The 23,939-nt window shown below is 40.6% G+C and overlaps 1 protein-coding gene across 7 annotated transcripts in view; it reads right to left on the reverse strand.

Moving 5' to 3' along the window:
* The window catches only part of COP1 (COP1 E3 ubiquitin ligase), a 127,221-nt gene that overhangs the window by 46,699 nt on the left and 56,583 nt on the right, over positions 1–23,939 (reverse strand). For 4 of the 7 annotated variants that reach the window (XM_086753764.1, XM_086753763.1, XM_086753767.1 and 1 more), the window contains exons 13-15: positions 19,562–19,670; positions 17,703–17,784; positions 10,836–10,952 (exon numbers count right to left, since the gene is read on the reverse strand). In XM_086753764.1, coding sequence (XP_086609890.1) covers positions 10,836–10,952; positions 17,703–17,784; positions 19,562–19,670 — 308 coding nt within the window. Of the gene's footprint in view, positions 1–2,296; positions 2,456–10,835; positions 10,953–17,702; positions 17,785–19,561; positions 19,671–23,939 lie in introns of all 7 variants that reach the window. The other 3 variants (XR_015259229.1, XR_015259230.1, XM_086753765.1) reach the window with 3 other exon arrangements.

The following is a 23,939-nucleotide window of genomic DNA, read 5'->3' on the forward strand; positions in this document are numbered from 1 at the left end:
GCATTTTGCTGAAGAATGCAGTGTGCTGTTTTCCACTTGCAGCATGACAAATCACATGAGGAGGAAAGAGCAGAAATAAATCCATTTCACCCCAAAACCTCCCTGTAGAGCACTGCAGCACAGGCAAAGTTAACTGTTATTTTTTTTTCCCCTGTACATACTTTTCCTTTTAAAAAAACCCCAATAAACCAAGAAAATTTTATCCCAACAGCCATCATTACAAGCACATTAAAATGTTTGCTGGATATGGCTTTGTATTCACAATTTTCTGTTCCAGCAGAAATTGCAAGTACTTTGTTTCTATAACTAACACAAAATTACTTATTTGATGCATTTGCTTGTTCCTCCTCCTTTTATCTGGAGTTCTCTTTGCAGTAAAGGAACAGTTTATATCTGAATAACCATTTTCTGTTGCCCTGGGGGAATCTCAGCAACTTCTTCGAGTCTGGTCCACAGAAGCAAGTTGGAACAGTGCCCTTATTTTATAATTCATGTGTGTGTCTGAGATGATTTGGGATGCAATATCTCAGTCATGTTTGCTCTCAGAGTTCTATCTAGACAAGTGGTCTCAAACGTCATTATACCAGACTCTCAGGGAGCTCCCACACACCTCATCTTCGTATGTGTCAGAAATTCAATGGCCACCCAAAGAGGGACTGAACTTTGCAAAAGCATTCAATAGATATTTTTGCTGCAGATCAAAGCCTCCTCCACCTGCTCTTCCCTTACAGCATACTATGAAGACTATACAAGATTAAGTAAGGTCTGTACAATTTATTTTGCTGGTGGCAAAATCTGGAAAACAAAAAAAAACCAAACCAAAACAAAAAAAACCAAACCCAAAACCTTTTAAGTGAGAAAACCACAGACCCTGCCATGTTAGCGAGGAGATAAAAAGGAATTTTCTAAAGCAGAGGAAGGCACATGGGTATTTATGGATGACAACTCAATCTCATTTCCCTCATCTGCAATACAGATAACGGGCCATCACCTCCAAAAATCATATTTAGAGAATCCAACACAAATGCAGTGCAGCTTTTTGTTTAAATGAAGGAAGAGCACAGCTTTGAGAAGGAAAATGTCTAACAATCTTCTGTTTAGCAGATCAGATGACAAAGGAAGCAATACGAGAAAAGTCTGCTCCATGAAAATGGAACTGAAGAGAGCTGAGGTTAGATTACACATGTCTGGTAGCCTCAGTTAAATCTCTGGGAAAACCAACAGCACCATGAGCACCTTCTACCTTTACCTTCTATGAAGGCAAGGTTCAGGAACGTGACAGCAGAGGGTTTCAGGTTAGCACTTGAAGTATTTTGACAGAGCTCATCAGGGAAGACTATACTCTGCTTCAGCCAGTGACTTCCACCTTTTACTAACATCAAATGTACTTTTTTTTTTCCTAAATGTATATCAACACTAGCATTTCACTAAAGATCTATATCTCCCTCTGCTGAACAGATGAAGAGAACAGCAGCCTTGATGGGAACCGCCAACTGGGTTTTTAACCTTTGTATTTGACAGATTCCCTATGGCTTGAAGTTACAGATGACATTTGGCAGGTTATGGATAACTGTCTTTACACACTGGGGACATTTTTAACTGACTTGTCTAAAGCTTTTGACACAGCAGCCCATAAAACCTCCACCCTAAATAACTTGTCTTGTATTAAGGAGAGAAGGAGGAGACATAAAACATTAGAGATCTTAATCAGTTGAGAAAAGGGCTCTTATGGGAGGGGGAAGCAAAACAGATTTCTCTAGAACTCTTTTGAAACTTTGACTTTTATGGTTTTAAAGAGCCACAGAGATTTCTCACAGGAATAAGGGATAGCTGTTTTTGTGCAATTCAAAGTTTGCCTTCTATCAGACTGTTGGAAAAACAAAATATATTCAGTACATATAAGGAAGATTTACTAATGTTACAAAATCAATGAAGATAATAGCAGTAACAAACTGCAGCTTTTGGAAGAATTATTTTTCTTTCAGACACAAAATTATGTACTGTTCAGACTCTTAATCCAACCTTTCTGCTTGACTATGTAACATCTACAATCCTACATGCAATAGAGCACATATGCCAAAGTCCAAAATGAGTCTCAAGACATGAAGAACATGTGAAGAACAGCCATGCTTCAACTCATGCTGTCTAAAAGGACTAGGTCTCTGAAGATCTGAAACTTCTCAAATGAACATCAGGAATCTTATTTGTACAATGGCTGCTGGATACATTTATCGAAGTAAAAAAAAAAATACTACCTCATTTGCTGAACAGATCTCTCCCAATTCAAAACACTTACTGCATACAGTATTTGTTCTTACTGCAAACCCGTGTCAGCTCTGGTTCTTGAATGACTCAAGGTTCTGCAGGTCATGAAGCTGTGACGAAGGGAAAGGGCAGCACAGTCAGACTTCTAGGGACCACGTGCTCCAAGAGGTCAAGATCAGGCAGACTAGGGCTTAAGATATTAAGAAATGTAGATATTAAGAGGAACATCCCCCCCCAAGATTTTAGGAGCAACAGCTCCTAAATCCTAAGATTTATGAAGCAACACCTTTAAGGTTTTTGTCATAGCAGCAAACATCCTACAAAAAGAACCAAACAGGCTTCAGAGCACTCAAACTGGCTCTAGGGAAAGTGCAGGCTGCTGCCATATGCATTACAATATGCAGCTGAGGGCCCCAGTTTGGCAAATTATCAGTTAAAGCTAATTTTGGTCCATAATTACATTTTGCTTTACTAGCTTGAGGAGATACAAGCCGCCTTTGACTACATTCTGGAGATGGTGATCTGATTAATTACCTAAATTGCCCTCAAAGCAGGCTCCACTAGAAGAGATGGCAGATATTAAATACAGTCACACAACTGCTAATATTCAAGTTTGATACAGGTGCTTAAACCAAAACCCCAAGAGTCTAGTGGCTTATGCAGACAAGGAAATAAGCACGGGAAAGTACACAGTAATACACAGGTATCCAATATGGAAAAGCAGCAATGTACGCTAGCTACGCAGTTAAATCAGCCATGTGAAGACGGACTAGGTTTGCATGCATCTACAGTCTTACTTTTGTTATCTTCTTGAGATTCAGATGGCTAACAATGCCTCTTTAGAGGAACTCCTCTCAACTTAGTCCAATTATTCAAAAACATCTCTCCTAAAAACAAGTGGAATGCTTAGATGTTCAGATACTAGGGAAAGATGACTTTGAGATGAGAGTTCACAATGGATTTGTAGGTTACAGATTTTCCTACACAATGTGGCAATCTTCACCAGTTTGCATGGTAAGAGTAGTGTATGTTATAGAAGCCTATACATGCACAGTACCTAAATAAAACACTGGAACAGTTCATCTGCGCAGCAGTCTGAACAGGAGATAGCGCAGGAAGCCATTACAGACAATGTCATTCCAACAAGCAATTCCTTTAAATGAGCTACCAGAAAAGCTGCAGCTTTGGAAACTGCATAGGCTGCAAAGGATTAAACTCCAAGGAACAGAGCAACAACTAGTAGAAAGAGCAATCTGGCATTCTGAGGAAAAGATGAATATTGGAGTTGCCTATTTTGTTCCCGAATTTCAAGGCTCATTTAAATTTTAATTTGAATTTTGTAACATTGACTAAATGACTTTTACATAAGTTGCAAGACAAAATGTTGGGGAAAAGAATATTTAAGCAAACAATTAGCACACTCATTTCTGCTAATGACAGATTTATCCTTTTCTCCAGAGAATCAAATGGAGCTTTTCAAGTTCATTTTATTCATTCACTTGTTACTGAAGTGTGATGATCTCTAGGACAAAGTTTGGAAATTCCCAAAAGGTATTTATATTGTTTCTCACTACCCATTGCAAATGCTTTATCCAACACAAATCAGAGACTACTTTTTCTGTGCAACTAGAAAAGTAATATAGGCTTTTTTTTCCCTGAAGCTTAGGTGAAATTTGCACACAACCTGCATGCCTATGAGTGGTTTCATGTCCCTTCATGTTTTCCTAGGAAGCAGTTGCAGCAAGGCAGGATGACACTGTGCAGTGTCTGGCTGATCTGGGAGCATCTCTGATGTGCAGATATAGGCAAGTCAGCTTAACTGCAAACAACGTAGGCTTAAATAACATGGCATAGCTGCAGTTCTGCTTGTCAGTCCTGAGCAAAAGCAGAATGTGATCTACCTGCCAGTGCCAGAAAGATTGTCTTCACCAGGACAGCAGGAGGTACAGTTTGATACTTCACTTTCAGTTACACTGCAGCATCCAAGAAGAGGGATAACTTAAGTTAAATCTTTAAAGCAGTGTTCTAACCTAAACAATCTACTAAGCTCAGTGCTTCCCCCACCATAAGTACTGTCGAGACAGAAGTATAATCACAACCACACTGGGCAAAAATACAGATTCCTCCAACCATCAACTGATTGCAGTGCTGTGGATACTTTCAAAGGCTTCAAATGGAACATTTGCAATGAATTCTGGAATTAGTTTAAATTATAAGGTGACAGGTGTGCACTTCCAAAACATGGACCTTGTCCCCTACTTCCCCTGCCAATAGCCTCAGAGACCATGGACTAGAGGAAGATTATTGAATACCCACAAAAAGAAAAGACACCCTGCAGGTAAGGCCCAATACAAAAAACAGGCAAGTCCTGGACTGCTGTGTGCCATACAGATTTCATAAAGGCTGAGTTTTGAGCACTGCTGTGAAGTTTTTCCACAGGCTTGAAAGGAATGTCTAAGCTCTGTCTGTGCCTTTGAATATCACACTCAATTCGTATGCTAAAGATAATTTTGTAGCTTAAGCCCAAAGAAGCTGCCTAACTCCACCCTAAACATGTCATATATTCACACAAATAGATTCTTTCTGAGTCACTGCAGGCTTTCAATAGAGCGGAGTACTTACCCATGAGAATCTATTAAGGTAAGATCTTGCTTTCGGCTGGAAAACATTAATTCTCTTCCAAAGAGGCACACTACCTTCTTGGTCATTAATATCACATCATTCTTCTGAGCTGAGTAACAAGCCAGGCAAGTCACTCAGATCTGAGGCAGCATGAAAGGCTAGCTCTATAGAGAGATGTTTGGAAAAATCACTGCTTCACTTACTGCAGCAGAAAAATCAATATTTCACTGGACAAGGATGGTCTCCAAAGTGATCCTGCTTGGACATCAGGTATATTAGCAAAACTCAACGATGCTGATAAAGAAGCCACTTGTGACCTTGAACTGAGTGCATCAGGGTTATGCAAAGATCTTAAGGGGTGGGTAAATAGTTGCAAATGAAAACAAAGCTGTTGACATAGCAACAGGAGTCCTTTGGCATGCTGCACGCTGTGGATCGGTATTGTTAGTTTTGTGGTCATTCAAAAATGAAAGAGGCGGCAGTTTTCAAAGCCATTCTACTGTTGAAGACAGCACACATGGAAGATCTTTAAAAAGCATGTAAAACCCATGCAAAACCTGCTGGGGAAGGGCAAAGCCATCTTTGAAGAAAAAGCACTTTCTTGGGAAGTGCTCTTGCTCAGCGTCACTGTACAAGTAGAAAAGGGAATAAAGAGGACATACAGAGCAGGCAAAAAGGGAAGAAACTTTAGCACTGGGAGGAGACCTCACGTTCAGTGAGGATTTGCCCCTTGGCAGCTAACACTGATCTCGATTCAGGCTGCCAAAAGCCTGTCTTGGGGATGGCACTGGCGCTCTAGATCAGGGTACGAGCTGATCCAGAAAAAAGGCAATTCAGCTGTGGCCACACAATCACCAGTATGAAAGAAGAAATAAAAAAGCAAAACCGGGAATGTTTAGGAGGGAGTACAATATCCCTACTCCTGCCCTGGTCACTTCATCGGAACCCACACTGTCAAGAGTTTGTGACAATGCAGTGAAGTGGTTTGGAGACCTGATCAAGATTAAAACTAACCCAGCAAAACCTTAAGCTTTGACCAGGCTGCAGTTGTTCTGTTGCTCTCCACTGTCTGTCTGTACTTGTCTGCTGCTTCCACTTATTTTGTGAAGCTCCTGGAGAGCAGGTAGTCTCTGTCCTGCATCTCTGCAGCCTTGAGGAACACTCTTATCCGCCAACTCAACCTGCTGGATTTGTGAGTCCTACATGGAAAAAATATAGCATGCGAGAGGATGATGCATCTGGTGTAAGAACTCAGGAATCTGAAGTTTTTATGACACGATCTCTGCATAATATATGGGAAATAAAAGGTCAATGGTAGCTGCTGACAGTATTACAGCTGCTGGGAATAAAGCATCACTACTATCAATAGCTATGCTTAGCTCACTAGAATTAGCAGACGGTCTGATCTCACCCAGACTGCACAACCTGGACATCAAGCTGCAAACTGCATGCATTTCCAGCCTTTGTTTTTTTTTTTTTAAAGCAGGGAAATGGTACTGCTAGAAAATATATGAGTTGGAGGGCATCAATGCTATTGCTGAGGCAGAATAATAACAACTTCAGTCATGATTTATATAGCTAATTTCAGGATAAAACCCTATCTATTTTTAAAAAGAGGAAAAGATCACAAAATTACCTGATTTTGTATTCGGCAGTGATTACAGTTTATACTGCCCAATGTTTCAACTCAGTAAGCATGCAAATAGAATATTTTATTAAAGTAACAGACAAAAGGGATCTTTTCTTCTTTAAGTGCCCTCGTCACTGCAACAGATTTTATCAGGCTGCAGCCAGACGCACTGGATTCCCTCTCACCTGAAGTGCCTGTCTGATTTTAAGAGAATTATTTCCCAACCCTAACACCCGTGCCTCTCTTCTATAGGCTCTATTGCCAGTTTATTGCTCATTTGTTCTGTTTTAAGCTACCAAAATGATCTTTTTGTCATCTAAAACCTTTCAGAGTGAAGAGCCCAAAAAAGAAACAAATCTATCATCTGTATTAGATGGTAATCCTGGGATTTGCTTCTATAGTGGCAACTAAAGCATGGTTTTCTATGGCACCTAAAGCCAACCCAGTACTCCCTGCTAAGGGAAAGCGCTCCATATGGAAATACACAGTCTAACAACACTTTTGACCATAGCTGTATCTAAACCAAAGTGTCACAGCGATTCCTTCCATGACCACTATTCATGTTTACCAACGGGTGTACCAAAATACAGAGGGTTTGACCAGGAAATCCAGATAAATCCTAATTCCAACCCACATCATGTCCTTTTCAGGAGACATCACTCAAGGCAGTCGCTTCATATTCTTCTTCTACTACCAGTGATGTGCAGGGACTTGCAGAGGAACTCAGCACAACGGGGAAAGAGATGTTCTCCTCAAAGGAGGAGCAGTGTGATACAAACAGCAGCCAGCAGATGCAGCATAGTCTCATTAGGGAGAAAAATCACAGCCAAAGCTGCTGGAGCAGTAACTCCCATTTAATTGACTGTGCCACAGAGTTTGCAGCCTGGCCTTGCTTCAAAATCCACCACCTCAGTCCTTCGGTTCACTCTTTATTTGACAATATAGCTGAGTGTAGGTGGAAATACTTTTTAAAAAACCAAGATCTCTCGTTCAGGATTACTCACAGAGCCCCGAAGCTGCGGGTACGTGACTGTGGCTACCTCCACTGCAGTATGGCTGAGGGCCAAGCAGCACTGGACATGCAGAAGTGACACCCCCCCACCAATGAGTCCCTGGTTTGAGGGCCAGAGGTCCTCAGCAGATAGAGGCACACAAGGAAAGAAAAGGCTATGAAAACACTTCAGGAGGCCACTGCATCAAGTCACATAATTCATGCCACATGTTGGCAGACCTCTATGGGAGTTTTAGGTATGTTCCTTCTTATTTTTCTGTAAAAGGGAGTTCTTCTAAAACTGGAGAAAGTGAGAGAAAGCACAGATACACCTCTCTGAATATTTCACCTGTGCACAACAATGTAGCATCACTGGCAAAGGTGAGCCAACAGTCAAGATTTTACCAACAGATGAGAAGGGATACGTAAACTGAAGACAAGGTAGAAAGGTCCTTAAGACAGCCATCCTATTTCTGTGGAGAATGCAAAAGGGGAACCAGCACAGGAATTCACAGAGATTAGGAAAACCCACTTCAATGAGGCATTCTGAATAGATAGAAGCAAGTGTACAAGATACATTTGTCAAATGCAGAGGAAAATGTTTCCTTAAGCAAAGTTTAAAGAACAAGACCTTATGAGAAGGTGTTTCAGCTGTATGGATGGTTAAAAAAGATCCTTAAGAGATAAAAACACTGGGAAATGGAAATTGAAAAAAAATACTCTCAAAGTATTAACACTGAAAAAAGTTAGGCCTGCAGTCAAAATTGCATTGCTAAAGCAAGGCATGCGAGCTATTTCGCATACAGAGAAAGGTGGGGGGGGACTGAAACATGTATGTCTAATAATTTAACAATGGTATATTAAGTCAATTTACTTTCCCCTTTTATATCTCTAATATGAAGTATAAATACTTTTCCCCCACATCAACCGCTTCATCAATTGCTTATCTCATGAAGTCTTAAGCTACAAATACATACACACAAACATAAACACACATACAGAGCATTAAGTTCCATCAAATCAACAAATAAACCAGATTATATGCAGGAGCACCCCTTCTGCCTAAATACTGTACAAAATTGTGTTGTGTGCAATGTTAGAAATTTTCTGCTCATTATTGAATAAATAACTGAAAAAGTAATCAAAAGATTAATTTTCAAAACTGAAAATCCCCCGCGTCCATGAACTAGGCAAGGCAGAGATAGGACAGCTTCCTAAAACTGCCCACTACACTGGTGACTGAAATACTGGTTAGTCTTTTGCACTGCTCATCTTTATTTCTATGGGGGGCAAACAGAATGGTCATATCAGTGTGCCCAACTCCCCCTTTTTTTTTTTAAATACTACAAGGAAATCAGCTTTGACTCTTCCCTTATTAATTTTAGAGCCCACGTGACAAAGTACACTATTAAAAAGTTATATTGATTTTTCCACACACCAAATGAAATTAGTAAACACAACTAGCTGAAACAGATAAAGGAGAAAAAACCTTTATCTGCATCATAACACATTAAATAGGACTGCGACTACACAGAATATGAATCACAGAATAATCACATGGTTTGGGCTGGAAGGGACCTTTAAAGGTCATCTGTCCCATTCCTCCTGCAATAAGCAGGGACATCTTCAACCCGATGAAAGCAGACACTAACATTTCTTTGCTCTGATTTTTTTTAGGAATTCAAAAATAACATCTTTCAAGACTCCAGAATTTCTTTTAATTTCATACGCCATTTTTTCACATGCATTTATAGCTGAAAGATCAATTAGAATTCCTTTGTGGGAAATCATTCCCATCAGTTCAATTACTCCATGTAATTGTTTCAGCAATCATAGTTAAATATCCATTTTAATTTTTATTTAGAGACTTAATTACCAAGCATCAAGCAGATGTAAACACTTCAAAATTATATCTTCTCTCCCTCCTATGCTTTTTCCCCCAAATACCATTGGGGGGGAAATACCATTTTACCCCTCAGCATTCTCTAAATCATGAAAACACACGTGTAGACATTTAAAGCCTCAGTAATGCTTCTTTCCAAAACACGTTTGTTGAAGACAAGCCCATTGTGGTTTGTCAGGCATGAGCATGGATAGACCCACTCCTGTCTGCTTCCACCCCATGTGCCCTACAGGTCCAGAAGCCTTCATAGATTTACCTGTGCCTTATCCCCACTCTGCCTTTCAGATGGAAAGGCATCTTAGTTACTGATTTATCAGGAAGAATTCTGTTCATGGTGCTTTTACACATCTATTTTAATCAGTGCCTAATCTATTTGGAGCTGTTGCTCCCATCTTTCCCTAGAGCCTTTCACAGATAGCCCCTTTCATTCAAATGCTGCTCGTAGGTATTGTAATTCAATTCTATTCTTGCATGCAATTCACTAAACTTCAGTGAGATGCCTGTCAAGCAAGTCAATATTTTACACTCCAACTTCAACCCATTTTTTGCAGTATATCAAAATGCAAATTTATTTTTTTTCCTCCTAAGAGTCACAATGTAAGTAGAACCAGACTGGAAATGGAAACACTTAAATGAAATGGCAAACCACTGGTTGCAAGAATGATCAACATATCTCCTGAAGAGATACTAACTGTTGTCAAAACATCCAGTTATAAGTGCATTGAAACTCCCCAAGGAGAAAGAAAATGCAGAGTTGGTTAAACATTTATAGGTATCTCCAAGTTTCAGTTGCTGCATGCATAGCATAATACACTTTTCTCCCAAAGCAATACCTGCTCTGCTCTCAAATCTCTGTATTATCACCAAGAACTATTTAAGCTGAGTGAATAAAGGGCTCATCGTGCCATCTCCACCAACTACTTAAAAACCCCCATTAACAGTGATGCTTTGCCCCACCTAAGACAACACAAGCCCACCCATGAGGATTGTATCTATGGGAAACATGCACAGCCACTGCTTTACAGCACACCTCAGGTAAAAACAGTTAAAATCCCCAGTACGGCGTTGTAGTATTTATAGAGCAATGCTATAAATCAGAAAGAACAACTATCACCACGTTAACACATTAACTTTGCTACAAGACTCCAAAGCTGAGTTTTGCCTGGTTGCCTTAGTGATCTCAAACACACCAGATGACGTGCTTTCATGACAGAGGCACCCAAATTAAAAAGTCAGGCTGCAGAATGAAGTTGACACTTGGGTATTATGATGTCTTCTGGGCGACTGCACACTTGAAAGTCTTAATCAGAAGCATTTTAACATTCCAGTCCTGGGCACAGGAGCTAACCTCACGTCTTCGAGGGGAATAAGAAACAAGGAAGGAAGTTAACAGTATCTCTTTGCCCAAAAAGCATTTTACATACCTGCACAGCCAAAAGCTAGGTGATACCTAGAAGAGGGGCTGAATTTGACACAACACACATTAGCCTTGGCCTCGATGCTTGCTACTGAGTTGTCCAAGTTGGTAGACCACAGCTTCACTAGAGAAACAGAAAAAGAAATTAGTAAGCCAAAACCAGATTCAGATCATCATCATCAATCTGGAAGGCATAAAATCTAGTTATTTCATAAACACGATTCTGAAAATCCTCAGTTACCAAGCTGTTAGTGATTATAAAGGGTCAGTTGCTGCTGATGGCTGGTAAGCTTAAGAACATTCTCAAGTGTGCACTGTAAATATTCCACCCCCCTCTGTACACACAGCAGATGCTGAAAGTCCACATCCCGCGTGGCTGAGAACATCAGAGCAGGTGACTAACTGCATTTTAGAATCTCAGTGTTCAAGGCTGCTGGACCACAGATTCATATAACCAAGAGCAGGAAGGCTTGCATCCTTTGTTCCTTGTCCCTTAGCTGAGATGCAAGAACTCCATGCTCCATGGCAGAATTGCTTTGCACGGGATAAATGTACCTAATTGTAAGCCTGAGAGTGAGTGAGAACAACTTGTTTTATTCTCGAGAAACTGGCACGGATAGGAAAGAAATCAGTGTGCTGGCTTCCTCTGATGAGATACTTCCTCGGTACAAGGAACTCTTCTGTTCGACGAGACCACTGTGAACACTGATTTAACTTTGTGGTACAGAATGAGCTCTTCCCCCAAGTACTCACTTCTGTGCTTCACAGGATGACCAACAGAAAACATCAGCAGCTTTTCAAAATAAAGCCTTCCCCATCCTCCGCAAACACTTTTGAGTACCATTTGACCATAAAGATGAAGAGTGCCAGGAACTCCCTACACAGCCAATCTTACTGTTAAAAGCAACAGATGAAGCCTTTTGCTCTCAGTCCAGATGAAGGGGCAGCACACTAGCATCAACCCCCACTGATGCCTACAAGGTAGAAAATAAGGTTTAAATGTTTTCCATTCCCCCTTTTCTTGATGAGTGGGTTGTGTCATACTTCCGTATCACGATCAGTGTGCTGAGGCAGGAAGCTGAGCAAGCTGAAGTCAATGTTTGAACACACAGGAGCTACGTGAAGGCTTAATCCCCTACACAGCTCCCAGAGTTGCCTGAGCTTCTTCAGATCTGTGGCTAATGGGTCCTCTGCTGTCTTTTCTACACAAACCTCACTTTGGAGGTGAAGGGAGCAAAAATGGCAAAACAATAGGAATCTTGTTACCCACTGTGGTCAAACTATGAAGCAGTCTTATGGTGCCCCTGTATCACGCCTCTTGGTTGGTCTTCTCCAGGAGCTCTAAAGGAGAGGAAAGGCTTCTAATATGGATTAGCCAAGGATTTTTTTAGATGGTCAAGCAAAAGGAGGAATGCTGGCAGGTTTGTTCTAGCACACCTACTTCCTACTTTTTAATAGTATGGCAAGCAATGAAAACAAACAAGATTGCACTATTTCTGACCATATCTAAGGAGAACTTCAAGGATGAAGGAAATGCATGACTGCTCAGAGACCACTACAGAATCATTTTAAATACAACACTGTGTGGGTATCTGACAACTGCCTGGAACCATTACAAAGCAGCACACACATACTCCAGAAATACAAACACTGGTGCATACTGTATTTGCATATAAGCATTATGTAAAATTCCATGAAAACAGCTCCCACCCTGTTGTTGGTTTTCAGAAATAAATCCATTCTCATTTACCAGAGCGATAATATTCATCCTGAACATCTAGCTACATTTCTAAATGAAGCCAACAGCTTTGCAAGCACAGCTTAAGATGCTCTCTTCTCCCAGGCGAGACTGGATGATATGCCTCCTCCAGCGTGTTTTGTGCTTGGGGGCAGGGAGGGGAACAGAGCCAGGAAAGCCAAATTTGCAGAACAACAAAACATTAGCATTTTGCTTTAATGAACAGACACCAAGCAATGTAGTCTAAGTTGCAGCGGCGGTAGAGGACATCAAGTTTATGGATGAGATAGTATAGGAAGTAAAAAATGCCACAATGACAAGAGGACACTGTTGGCAGACAACACTGGTTCAACTTAAGGCATGGGGGCACATTACATGATCTCATAGTTCAGAGAGATGTTCTGCCCAAATCTAGTGCTAAAACCACACAGGCTTGTCTTGAAGACTTCCAACCATGTATTAATAATTAAAGTTGGGTCCAAAGCAGCCAAGTCTCTCCTTGACACCACCTCTAGTAAACAAATGGCCATCTGGTCTCACTTTTGTAGCAGAAGCTAATTGAGGGCTCAGTTTCAACTTGGCTACATTTTTCATTCATGTTTGCAGGTCATAAACTGAGCCAGTTAATCTGGTGAAGAGTCAACCTGCATGTTCAAAGGCATCATAATATTCATTACAACTGACAGACACAGATTAGAGTCGGCAATTTCTGTGATCTAACTGCTGTGGGATACGCTGGGCTCCCATTTTATCTTAGTCAGTGCCATAAAAAAGGATATATGCGACATATAACACCACGTAATGAAATATGTCAAATTTTACCTGGAACTGCCCATTATTTTTAAGAAGAACTGACAGGTTAATAAAGTATAATTCTTAAGGGTAGAGTTTATTTGCTGTAGCTTTCAGCAATTTTGCTGAGGTCGAGGCAGTAATTATACTATGTACAGATGTCTTGATAACACCTAGAATTGTGTTGATGAGACAAGCAACCATCTGAGATTGACTATTTCTAACGCACATGTTCTCAAAGCATATGTTTCCTAATTTTGTGGCTGTTGAGAGGTATCTCTACGTGGCCAAATGTCTACCCCTCAAAGTAGTAAGAAGATGCCTCCAGAACAGCTTTTTCTGCTTAAAATGTTTAGGTCTTTTCAAGTGTTTCTTTCTTTTTTTTTCTCCGTTTTATTTGGTTGGAGCTTTACATCAAATGCTTAAGTTTATAAATTAATTTTCTGAACATCAGTTCTGTGTCTGAACACTGACTAAGAGGCAGAAGCCTGTACTGCAATAGCGGAAGGTGTCAGTGTACACAGGTGGTACACTGATAGTAAGGATATTTTATCCAGCTTGTCATTCTTGCAATTCTTATCTGCTCATGTGATGGAGAGCCTGCTGTTACTCCAAAACAACTGTAAACCAAGAACTGGATATTGCTATCAGAAAACTCATTTGCACAGATTACAGGAATCCCTAGGAAAGGAGGAGGAAGATGCTGAATTGTCCTGCTAGGCAAAATTTTTGATCCACTGCCTCGTGTGGGGTCAGGAGGATGCTGTAAACTGGTGACTGTCAGCAGGCAATGACTGCAGCGTACTCCTCCTTGCATAAGACACAGTCAGACAAATACTTTGGTTAGTATTTTAATTACCAACATCTTGACGTTTCAAGGTATTCCCAACTGAATCCAACAACCCCACAAATCTCCAGGAAACTATCAAACTTTTCAGCCATGAAAATTAGCAAACTGAAAGTTCAACCTGATATTTTAAGAGCAATAAACACCTATGCCTCCAGTTAAAGCCAGTAGAGGCTGAAGGAGCAAAGTATCACTGAAAATTAAGCCCTAAACAATCCTCTAGAAGTTCGCAGCAAAGCTGAGGAGCAAACTCTGATCTGCAGTTCTCAGGCTAGTTCCCTCTCTAGAAGGCCAATGTTTCTTTTTTTATGAAGCCAATTCTGCAAATCTATGTTGCCCCTCTGAATTCAAGGGCACTATAAAAAAAAAAATAGCTGTAGGACTGGTACCAATGGTCTCATTTATCAAGGCAGCATGGGAATTACTTTCCTTAGATGTAATGAAACAGATGCTTGCATTCCTCCTTGCCATTAGACAATGAAAAGTAACCTCTTGCTACAGCTCAGAACTTTCAAGTGCTTCTGTTCTGCTCCACCTCTCCATTGTGTGTTGGGAATAGTGAAGGGACTACAGCTTACAGGACATAAACCAGGGACTCTTTCTTCAGTTGAGTTTGTCAGTACTGCTTGTTATCTCCTCAAGCGTCAATAAGCTTCAAAAACAAGCCCAGAGCAGAGAACAAATGCTTGATCACTCCAAAACAGGTCTCTACCCCAGTGGAGACTTGAATTCTACTCACATGGCATCACAAAATATTTTAATCTATATTATCTGCTAACTTTACCATGGCCATTAAACTACATTCCCAATCCAGAACAGACAGCTGTAAGTCACTAGCTAAGTGCAGTAGCTCCAGCCCTATCCTGGCACTTTGATAGCATCATTTTGCCCTCACAAAATTAAATAATCTTTTCTCCTCCAATAGCACAAATTCACTCTTTCCTACTTACATGAGAATCATAGCTCCTGCCATTATTATGTGCACAAAAGAACTGAAATTACGACTGTGCTACAAGCAGCTTGGGGAAATAGCACAAGTAAACACTTTAATTTTGCTCACTGCCATCTAGTTGGCATACCTCTTTTGGTCCCTATAGATCCACACAACTACCTTTGCCCCTTTACAAGGGAAGGGCATGACAACTCTAGATAAAAGGGAGGTTTTCATACATACAGTAGTTACTTCAAATACAATAATGCTTTTATGCTCTCATTATCTGCTATTAAAGTAGGAAGATCTCCCACAAATAAGCATCCTGGATTACCTTCACCTAACAACAAGGATAACGCATGACATGAGGCCCAAGGATGCTGTTTCTAATTATATCAGAATCATTTCACCCCTAATAGGACTCCACTTGTTAGCACCCTCTTTGCTGTGCCTGAGCCCTGGCAGAGAGAGCTGTGAAGCACATTCCCCAGTACATGCCTACCAAGCACATCAAGTGCCGTAAAAATTAGCTTCCGACTTGAAAAGATTGAGGAGACACAGGCTGATACACAGGCACACGGGAAGAACTGGCACAGCTGTCACTTTTTTGCTGGCTTGTCCTTATCACTTGACAGAAAAATGTTATGCTCGTGCTTTCTGGGGAAGTGGAGCAAGATCAGCTCCAATTGCTCTGGTCACACCAATATCTATCAGCACTGAGATTTCTTGTTAGGAAGCCCAGTGTGGCCTCACACAAGCAGAACAGTAAAAGATGACAGGAAGGTTACAATTGAACTTGTATTTCCCATCAGATGCTGTACCTGGCCAAATGTGTATTTCATGCACCCAAAGCTGGCCAGAACCCAAACACTCAAACATGATAAGCAGAAGGGCAAAAGTTTAAGTTCGGAAGGTTTGAGTTAAGATAACTCATCATAGGTGTTACCTCTTCCTCACATTTAACCCTTGCAAGATGATCACTGAAATGGAAGGTGGACACTATAATATTAATTTGGATGTTTTGGATGCTACTATTGCTCTGTACCTTAAAGACATCTAAAATCTGTGCTTATTTCAAATACCTTCACATAGCACTCCATTTGTCTCTAATGGGCCTGTTACATATGCAAATCACAGGCAAACCACGGTAGAAGTAAAGAATAAAGTGTTCCAGCCTAGTTTTATTCAACAAAACCCCAACACACCTTCAAAAGACCTCTGTGAATTGAAATGCAAGTTATGTAGATCTGCCGACTTTATTACAATAATTCCTACGCAAACACTATGCTTTTAGAAACTGTTACTGAAGAAGTGAACTGTTAAACTAGAGAGAAGCTCTGCTTGCAGCTGGCTTTGCAGAACCGGACAGCTTGTTAACATGCTAATAAATGCATGTCTAGCTGGCAGATAAGCTTTCTCAAATGCATAGCATGAGGGGGGAGCAAGATGTTGAAGAGGTTGATAATTTACAAGGTGAATGTTGACTCCTGCTGCATTTAAGCACACAGAAAACTCTTGACTTCCACCAAAAAGGGGAGGGAAGTGTATCAAAAACATTTAAAAGTCACTTTAAGTATAAAACGATCATTAAAGCTGCATTTTGTAAGTGGAATTACCAGCTACATTAAGACTCTAAATGCAATTGAGGAACACTAATACAGCTTTCTGTTGAAACGGAATTTAAAAGTATTTTAGAGGGAAGAGTAGCTTGCAAGGTTTAAAGTTTATGAAAAAATAATTTATAATTTCAAAGCAAATAATGAAGAGCTGTGTCCAGAGCTCTATCAGCCCAACCAGGAGAGTTGATCTCCACTGACTATGAAAGGAACTCTAAAGCTCTTGCTGTTTAATAAGTCTACTTTGATATTGTAAACATATTATGAATAAAATCTTGTTAATTAGGGATTAAAAAAATACTACACACAGATTTTCTTTAGAAGTTTTCTATTTCTTCTCAGAATAGGAACATTATTCTATCAGTATGTTGGGAAAGGACTTAAAAGGATCTCCAAAAGCCCTTTGTCAAATGGATCTCAGAGCACGGGAAGTTGAGAGTTGCTCCCGACGTTCCTATTCAGTCCACCATTCAACTCCATTACACTCCGAGAAACACACTGCACATCGTGAAAGCCTGAAGCTTCTCATTGTGCACGGTCTTTAACATTCAGAGCTACAGGTAAAACAGCAGCAGGCATTTTTAACTTCTGCTTTTTCACCGACAACCTCAGTTTTGAAGTATAAATACATGCTGTTCTTTTGGAAGGCCCCAAGGCTTTAACTCAACAAGCTTAACTTACATTAAAACACATTTTGCTTTGTTTAGTGTCCTGGAAAATACTAGCTAGATAGTATATTACTCAAAAAATGTGAACATCACACGAAGAAATCTTAATCCAAACAAAGCCTCTTCTTCTCTAAGATCTGAACAGTTCAGTAATATCCTGACACATTACCATGCCAACTACAACACTGAAGGCAGCTGAGCAATCAGAAATACCACATTTTTGTTTCTCAAGGGGAATACACAGTGTAAGCCTTCTGCACAAAGACTGAAAGAAACGAATACCTTTGGCATCATCAGAGCCTGAAGCCAACAGCTTTGGGTCCATCAAGTTAAAGTCAACACTCCAGCACCTTTTCTCATGCTCCTGTTTAAAGAAACAAAATATTGCAAGGTCATGAGCTGTAATCTGATAATCCAGTAAAACATATGCTGTTTGGTGTATTGTCTCCTGGACAAAGAAGTTGTGTTAAGCAGTTTCTCAAAAAGCATCTTTTCTCCCAATCAGATCAATGCCTGTAGTATGCCAGATATGCCGTGAAAGTAGAAAACATTAAAACAGCAATTTTAAAAACTAAAACTGGTGGGGTATTTTGGTTTGTTTTTTTTTTTCCTTCAAAGAAAAAAAATAGTGATTTTAGGATATATACACCAAAGACCTGTTTTTGCAGCACAGTTTGACTGGCTATAGTTCCACTGTGTGCTGCTGCTTATTCTACTAGATCAGAGTTTTATCTCCCATTACCACCAGTAAGATGCCTGTTCAAAGCCATTTCAAATACCTCCTCTCTGAAAGCCCAGGAAATTCTCACCTTTCTATTGAGTTAAACAAAACTTCCAGTCTAATCCTGTGTTTTTCCACTCAAGTAATCTTACAAACCCACACACACTTCCTCAAAACACAGAAGAGCTGTATTGGCTATGTTGGCACATCTCACATGGACATGTAACACTGCATTGAATGAATTCTGAGATTCAGTTAAATCCTTTGTTTAAAGCCTTCATATAGGCTTGCAAGATGATGACATGAAAAGCTTGCCAGGATAAAGTCACTAAAGGATTTCTAATACATGTGAAGCAGATGTCAGTATGCATGCCTGTATGCAAATCCACATTAAAAATTCAAGTAATCTGATAGGAAGCAAAATGAGTTTGTTTTAACATAAGCAACAGCTGGGCCTCTCTAGGTTCATTATTCAGCCTCAAAGAAATGCAGAATATATTTGAGAGGAAAACAGACAAGATTTTTGTCCAGTATTATTTCTTTTTAATTGAGATATGCAAAGGATTAGTGAAAACAAGCAATAAAAAATGGCCAAAACACAATGAAAAAGTAAACAAGGGCTTAAATAGGAATTAAAACTTATGTTGAACTGTCAAGAAGGAGGAACTGAAGGCTAGTCTGCAGATCATTCATTATCACTGACCAGTTTCAACGCACTACACTACCTATGCAACAGCCTGCAGCACTTCCAGCCTCTCCTCAAACAGACCACCTTTTCTTCCAACCTCTTGTTCCGATCGCAAGCCTCTCAGAATCCATTATACAGAAACACAATGTTCAAATTGCACGAAAAGAAAAAATGCCACAGTTGTACTGAAGCAGGTCTCACTATTGAGCTCAGCCCACTCGCGTGCACACGCTGCTCTGCTGAGTACAAGACTGTATCAGGAAGGGTTCTGCTTACCACTCTTTTCCCCTAGCCTCGCCACTTAGGTCTGTATTTTGCTCTTCTGCTTTATAAGTGTCTGCAGTAGCAATCACTGCAAGATTTTACAAAAGGCTTTTGACAAAGACTGAAGTGGAACAGTATGGAGAGACAGAGGTTTCTAAAGAAAGGAGACACAAACAACTTCCAGAAACCTGCTTCTCCCTGTGCAGATTCCTCCCATCCCAAAAGCAGCAGCAAGAAAAGATCAACTGCATCATGATTGTGACAAGAAGATATAGCTGCCTCCCTTAGACGGCTGCAGCTCAATAAAGCTGCGTGGATGAGACATTTACCAAACAGGAGGAGCATCCATTTCACCCTGTGGAATGTAAAAGCCTATTGCTGGACTAGGAGCAGAATCTCACACTGAATACTGCTCCCCTGATGTGGTCCATAGTGTGGGAAAAGCGTTGACCACTGATTGCATGTTACCTGGTAGACCTTTGATCTCTGTCCTGTGAATCCATCCCAAAGGATGACGGTGCCTTCATAGTCACTGCTGGCTAGCAGGTTCTTGTGGTAACTACTCCAGCTGATACAGCTTAAAAAGAAAAAGAGCCCCAGTCAGCCTTACATTAAATCATAACCTACACCACACATACACGCACACACAAAAATCACTCTTGCAATATGTCAGGCAATTAATGTCTTGTAAAGCATGCAGCATTTGATCAAGCCACCCCTCTGACACACTCAGGAAAGGATAAAACCAAAACCCACCAGAAACAAACCTTCCCCCACAAGCTAAAAGAAAAGCTTTATTAGTTAAAGCAACATTACATTAAAAAAAAAAAATCCCAACCCCTAGCAATTAAGTATTCATCTCAAATACTGCAATTGTTTTGCTGTTTGAATTCCACACAAATTCTCACAGGGAGCTCAGGGTTTGACTACTTAGCCTGTTGCCAATAGCTACTACTTTATTACCGCAAAGATAACTACTTACCCAACAGAAACTACGTATATAAAATACATAGCTGCATGGATGGTAAATCAACCTCTCCTCCAGCACATGTGTAATGTTCTATATATGTATCTATGTGCAAATGAAAGTCTGTCTTCTGAGGAACTACTGCCAGCTTTCTACAAATGTAGAAAGACACTCCTCCCTATCCAGGAGAAACAGCAGTTTGTTTGCTGTGGGCAATTTAGGAGATGTTTCTGATAGAGAACTGCAAAATATATCACATGGGTTTACATATTAAACTGAATTAAGTGGCTGTGCAAAACTAAATGGCAATTTCACCGACAAACTCTAACCATCAGCAGACAAAACAAGAGCACTGACACTGCCAAGTCACACGCATAGCATTCTGGCACTATGCCTCCACTCTGACTCCCAAAAAATGTGACAGAGGTAAGAAAATTTTTAATACTTGTTCACCAATTTTCAGACCATCTGGTAGAAAAGCACACCAGTTGGTATCAACTGTGATGCATGTAGCAGAAGCTGAACTGACAGATCCAATTCGTGCAGGTTATCAAGCAGCTGTGACACAGTTAAGTAGATTATGGCGGCCTTGGGGCCAAGTTTTAACCAACAATGTAAACTACAAGTCCACAATTCTGTAACTTTGTAGCACTGCTTTGATCATTGCAGCTACACATTGAGATGTGATGTAGATGCATGGATGCTAATTTAGGAGTATTATGCCTTGGCAAATTGTTGGTTCCACCATACACAATCTGTTTTCCTTAGGGATACAGCATTTACACACAGTGGGCGAAAAATACATTGTTTTTTAACATACTTAAAATATATAAGCATGCTTAAAGTAGCACTGCTGTTCTGCTCCTGAGTGTGGTTGAACTTAGTTTACTGGGGTGTGAGTTTTGTACCTACAGAGGGACTATGCACACCAACTACTCATCACAGCTCACCACTATGTACCTGCATGGAATCAACAACCTTATTTGAGGTTCTGGAGCAGTCAAATAAGTGTAGGCAAGAAACTCAACTAGTTTTTAAGACAAATTTTAAGAAATACATGAAAGGAACAACATGCTATTGGTGCTTGCATCAGAAGGAAACTTCACCAAGTGACCCAAAAGACTTCCAGCTCTGACTTCCTCTGTCTGCACAAGTTAATCTGTAACTTACAGAAACAAGACTAAGTCATTCAACAGCAGCACCTTTCTGCAAGCCTCTTGTGCCACTGCATGATGCTCAGAGAAAACCTTCAGGACACACCTTCCCCAGTGGATCAGTGGGAGCTTTCTTTAGAATGACCAGTACAGAATGATGACACTGATGACCCTGTTTCCAGCCTGTCAAACATCACTCTCTGTGCACACCTCTACCTATAGTCTGTTCACACACTTGCACATTTCCTTCATAGAACAGCGTCCCTTGGTTTTAAAACTTTGCATTCAGAAACTTAGTTTTATTTACCCAATGTAAGTCACCATCTTTAATCACTAGTTGCTGAGGATGGTTGAGGCAATACAGCTCAGGTGACACCTTCCCAGACTTCACTTCTTACGTGATACGTCATTAATTAGAAAATGTTATTGTCCTCAGCCCTTGTGGGCACAAAGACTGCCCAGAAATGTCTCATCAAGGAGCTATCATTACATCAGCTCTACTACCTTTAGGTACCCGCAGAAAAGCAGGTCTTGACAGCTTATGATTTAGCAGAAGCCTCATTCAGAGAGACTTAAGTGGCTCCCTGAGGACCAAATGAAGCTGGCAGGCGCTGCCCATCAGGACTGAGGTGAAGGTTGCAGCAGTCCAGAGATAACCATGTCTGACATCTGGAGTCTTGTTTCCAGGCAGAGCAGTCACTGATAGAAGCAAAAGCAGTTCAGAGCCCTAGAGCTACAACACAGCAAGTCCCTGGCCTTGGGAGCAGTCTCCAACTAACAGCAGGGAGGAAGACACTGCCCTAGACATTTATCAGTTCAAACCTGTTCCCCCTGCCATCTTATCTCCACTCAAGTCAGAGCTTTGAGTAACTTAAGAAAAAAAACTAATCTAAGTTTAACAATCACACAAAAGCAGGAAGAATATAGTCCCAGGCCAAGTCTCAGAGAAGGCAGTCTTCTATCTGGACAGCTGTGAGAGTAGGTTGGGCAGCATCAGCAGGTGGAGAGAGTCCTAGAGAAAGGCAGACATGCTGGTGCCACCACAGCTGGGTAGAGGACAAATGCTCAGTGCTAGTGGAGCATGAGTTCCACATCTGACTGGCAGAAGAGAGCTGGGCACTGCAAGCTGGACTATGAAGAGGATAACCACATAACTGTATCCTTTCAGAAAAGAAATGACCCTAGACAATCCAATGTATAATCACGTGACTGTATCTTCTCAAAAAAGAAATCACCCCAAACACAAAAAACTAGAAATTACAGAGTAGGTGGAAAAATATAAAGGACAGAGTTTAACAGGGCTGCTAGAGATGCGACAGATCTAAGGATATAAGATATCAGGTTTGTAGGCTGAGGTAATATTTTATTGGAGCAATCAATATATATGGTGAAAAATGAAGGACTTCTGTGCATTACAGTACATCCATTAAGTCTGGCACAGCAAAGATAAAGCTAAGCATTCTGTCCCAGTTAAGTCTGATGGTGTTAACAAGGGGTTAATACTCACTGGGAAACCATGTGCAGATAGAGTGAGAGGGGAAACAGGAACTGACAGGTGAAAAATGTTTAGAGATTTGCAGCCACTAAGTGGTTCAATTAACACCTTTTAAGCCACACATACCATAAATCTTTCATTTTTGAGGAATATGATTAAAGGATCATAATAAGACAAAACCAATTCTGTTCCAGCTCTCTGCTTTAATTCTCCCCTCATCACCACCCAACTGTCTTTACAAAGTCTGGAACAGACATTCTCCTTGACATTGCAATACCTGAGCTTCTTTATAACTTAAATCCTCAAAAGTAGCCTTTGTAGAGCACAGTTCAGGTTGGATCAGGTGGAGGGGAGCTCCCTCTCCATGTAAAGAATGCGTTTTATCAAGGGCTGACTGTCCTTTGGTTGTATTCTCTGTCATCTGCGATACACAGGCCTGAAAGAAGGCTGTCCTGGAGCTGGGATATTACGATGTTTCTCTTCCATGGGACTTTCCTGGGACCTAGAAAGGGTTAAGAAGCTACTGCCATGTTCCCCTCAAGAGAAGCACTGATCTTTCTTCCATGGCCAACACAGGCAATTTTGTTGACATTTCAGAGACATCTACTTTTTTGAGTTCCCTTGAGATGTTATCATGGGTAACAAACTGAATAACAGACTCAAAAATGCATGGGGAAGCAAGCTGAAGAAGGGGAAAGGAAAGTGCAAAGGTAAGATGGACCAAAAGTGCAGCTTACACAGTCCTCAAACAGGTTAAGCATCAAAATCCTGCAAGTACATAAAAATAACCTTTTGTAGGCAACCTTTAGTTGGCCTGCAGTCACATCCAGGGAGAAAGTGAAATGTAGAGGCTATGAGATATGATACAAAAAACAGTTACCCAAGGCTGAGAGAATGCACAATTCCGTGCTGGATTAAAAGGAGCTGTGAGAGGCCATCTTATTTTAAATACTTGTTGTAGCTGTATTTTTTCAGGTTTTGCTTTGGTCTTTAATCCAAAAACAGGGCACTAGTTACACCCTAGAGGTTTATCTTGCCCTAAGTTGTGATAGCTTTCTTCCTAGGAGATCAACCTGGAGAAACTCTAGTTGAAAGCTAATCACCAACCTCTGTAGCACTCTCAGCATCTGATCTGGACACACAGAAATCCTGACCGCATGAAGATTTATGTGCATCCTTCATTTTATTCAGAGACACAAGTGGTGCAGCTCACTTAGCACTGTCAGTAGC

Source organism: Chlamydotis macqueenii, chromosome 8 (assembly GCF_036417535.1).
Source record: "Chlamydotis macqueenii isolate bChlMac1 chromosome 8, bChlMac1.mat, whole genome shotgun sequence".
In the NCBI taxonomy this organism is placed as follows: Eukaryota; Metazoa; Chordata; class Aves; order Otidiformes; family Otididae; genus Chlamydotis; species Chlamydotis macqueenii.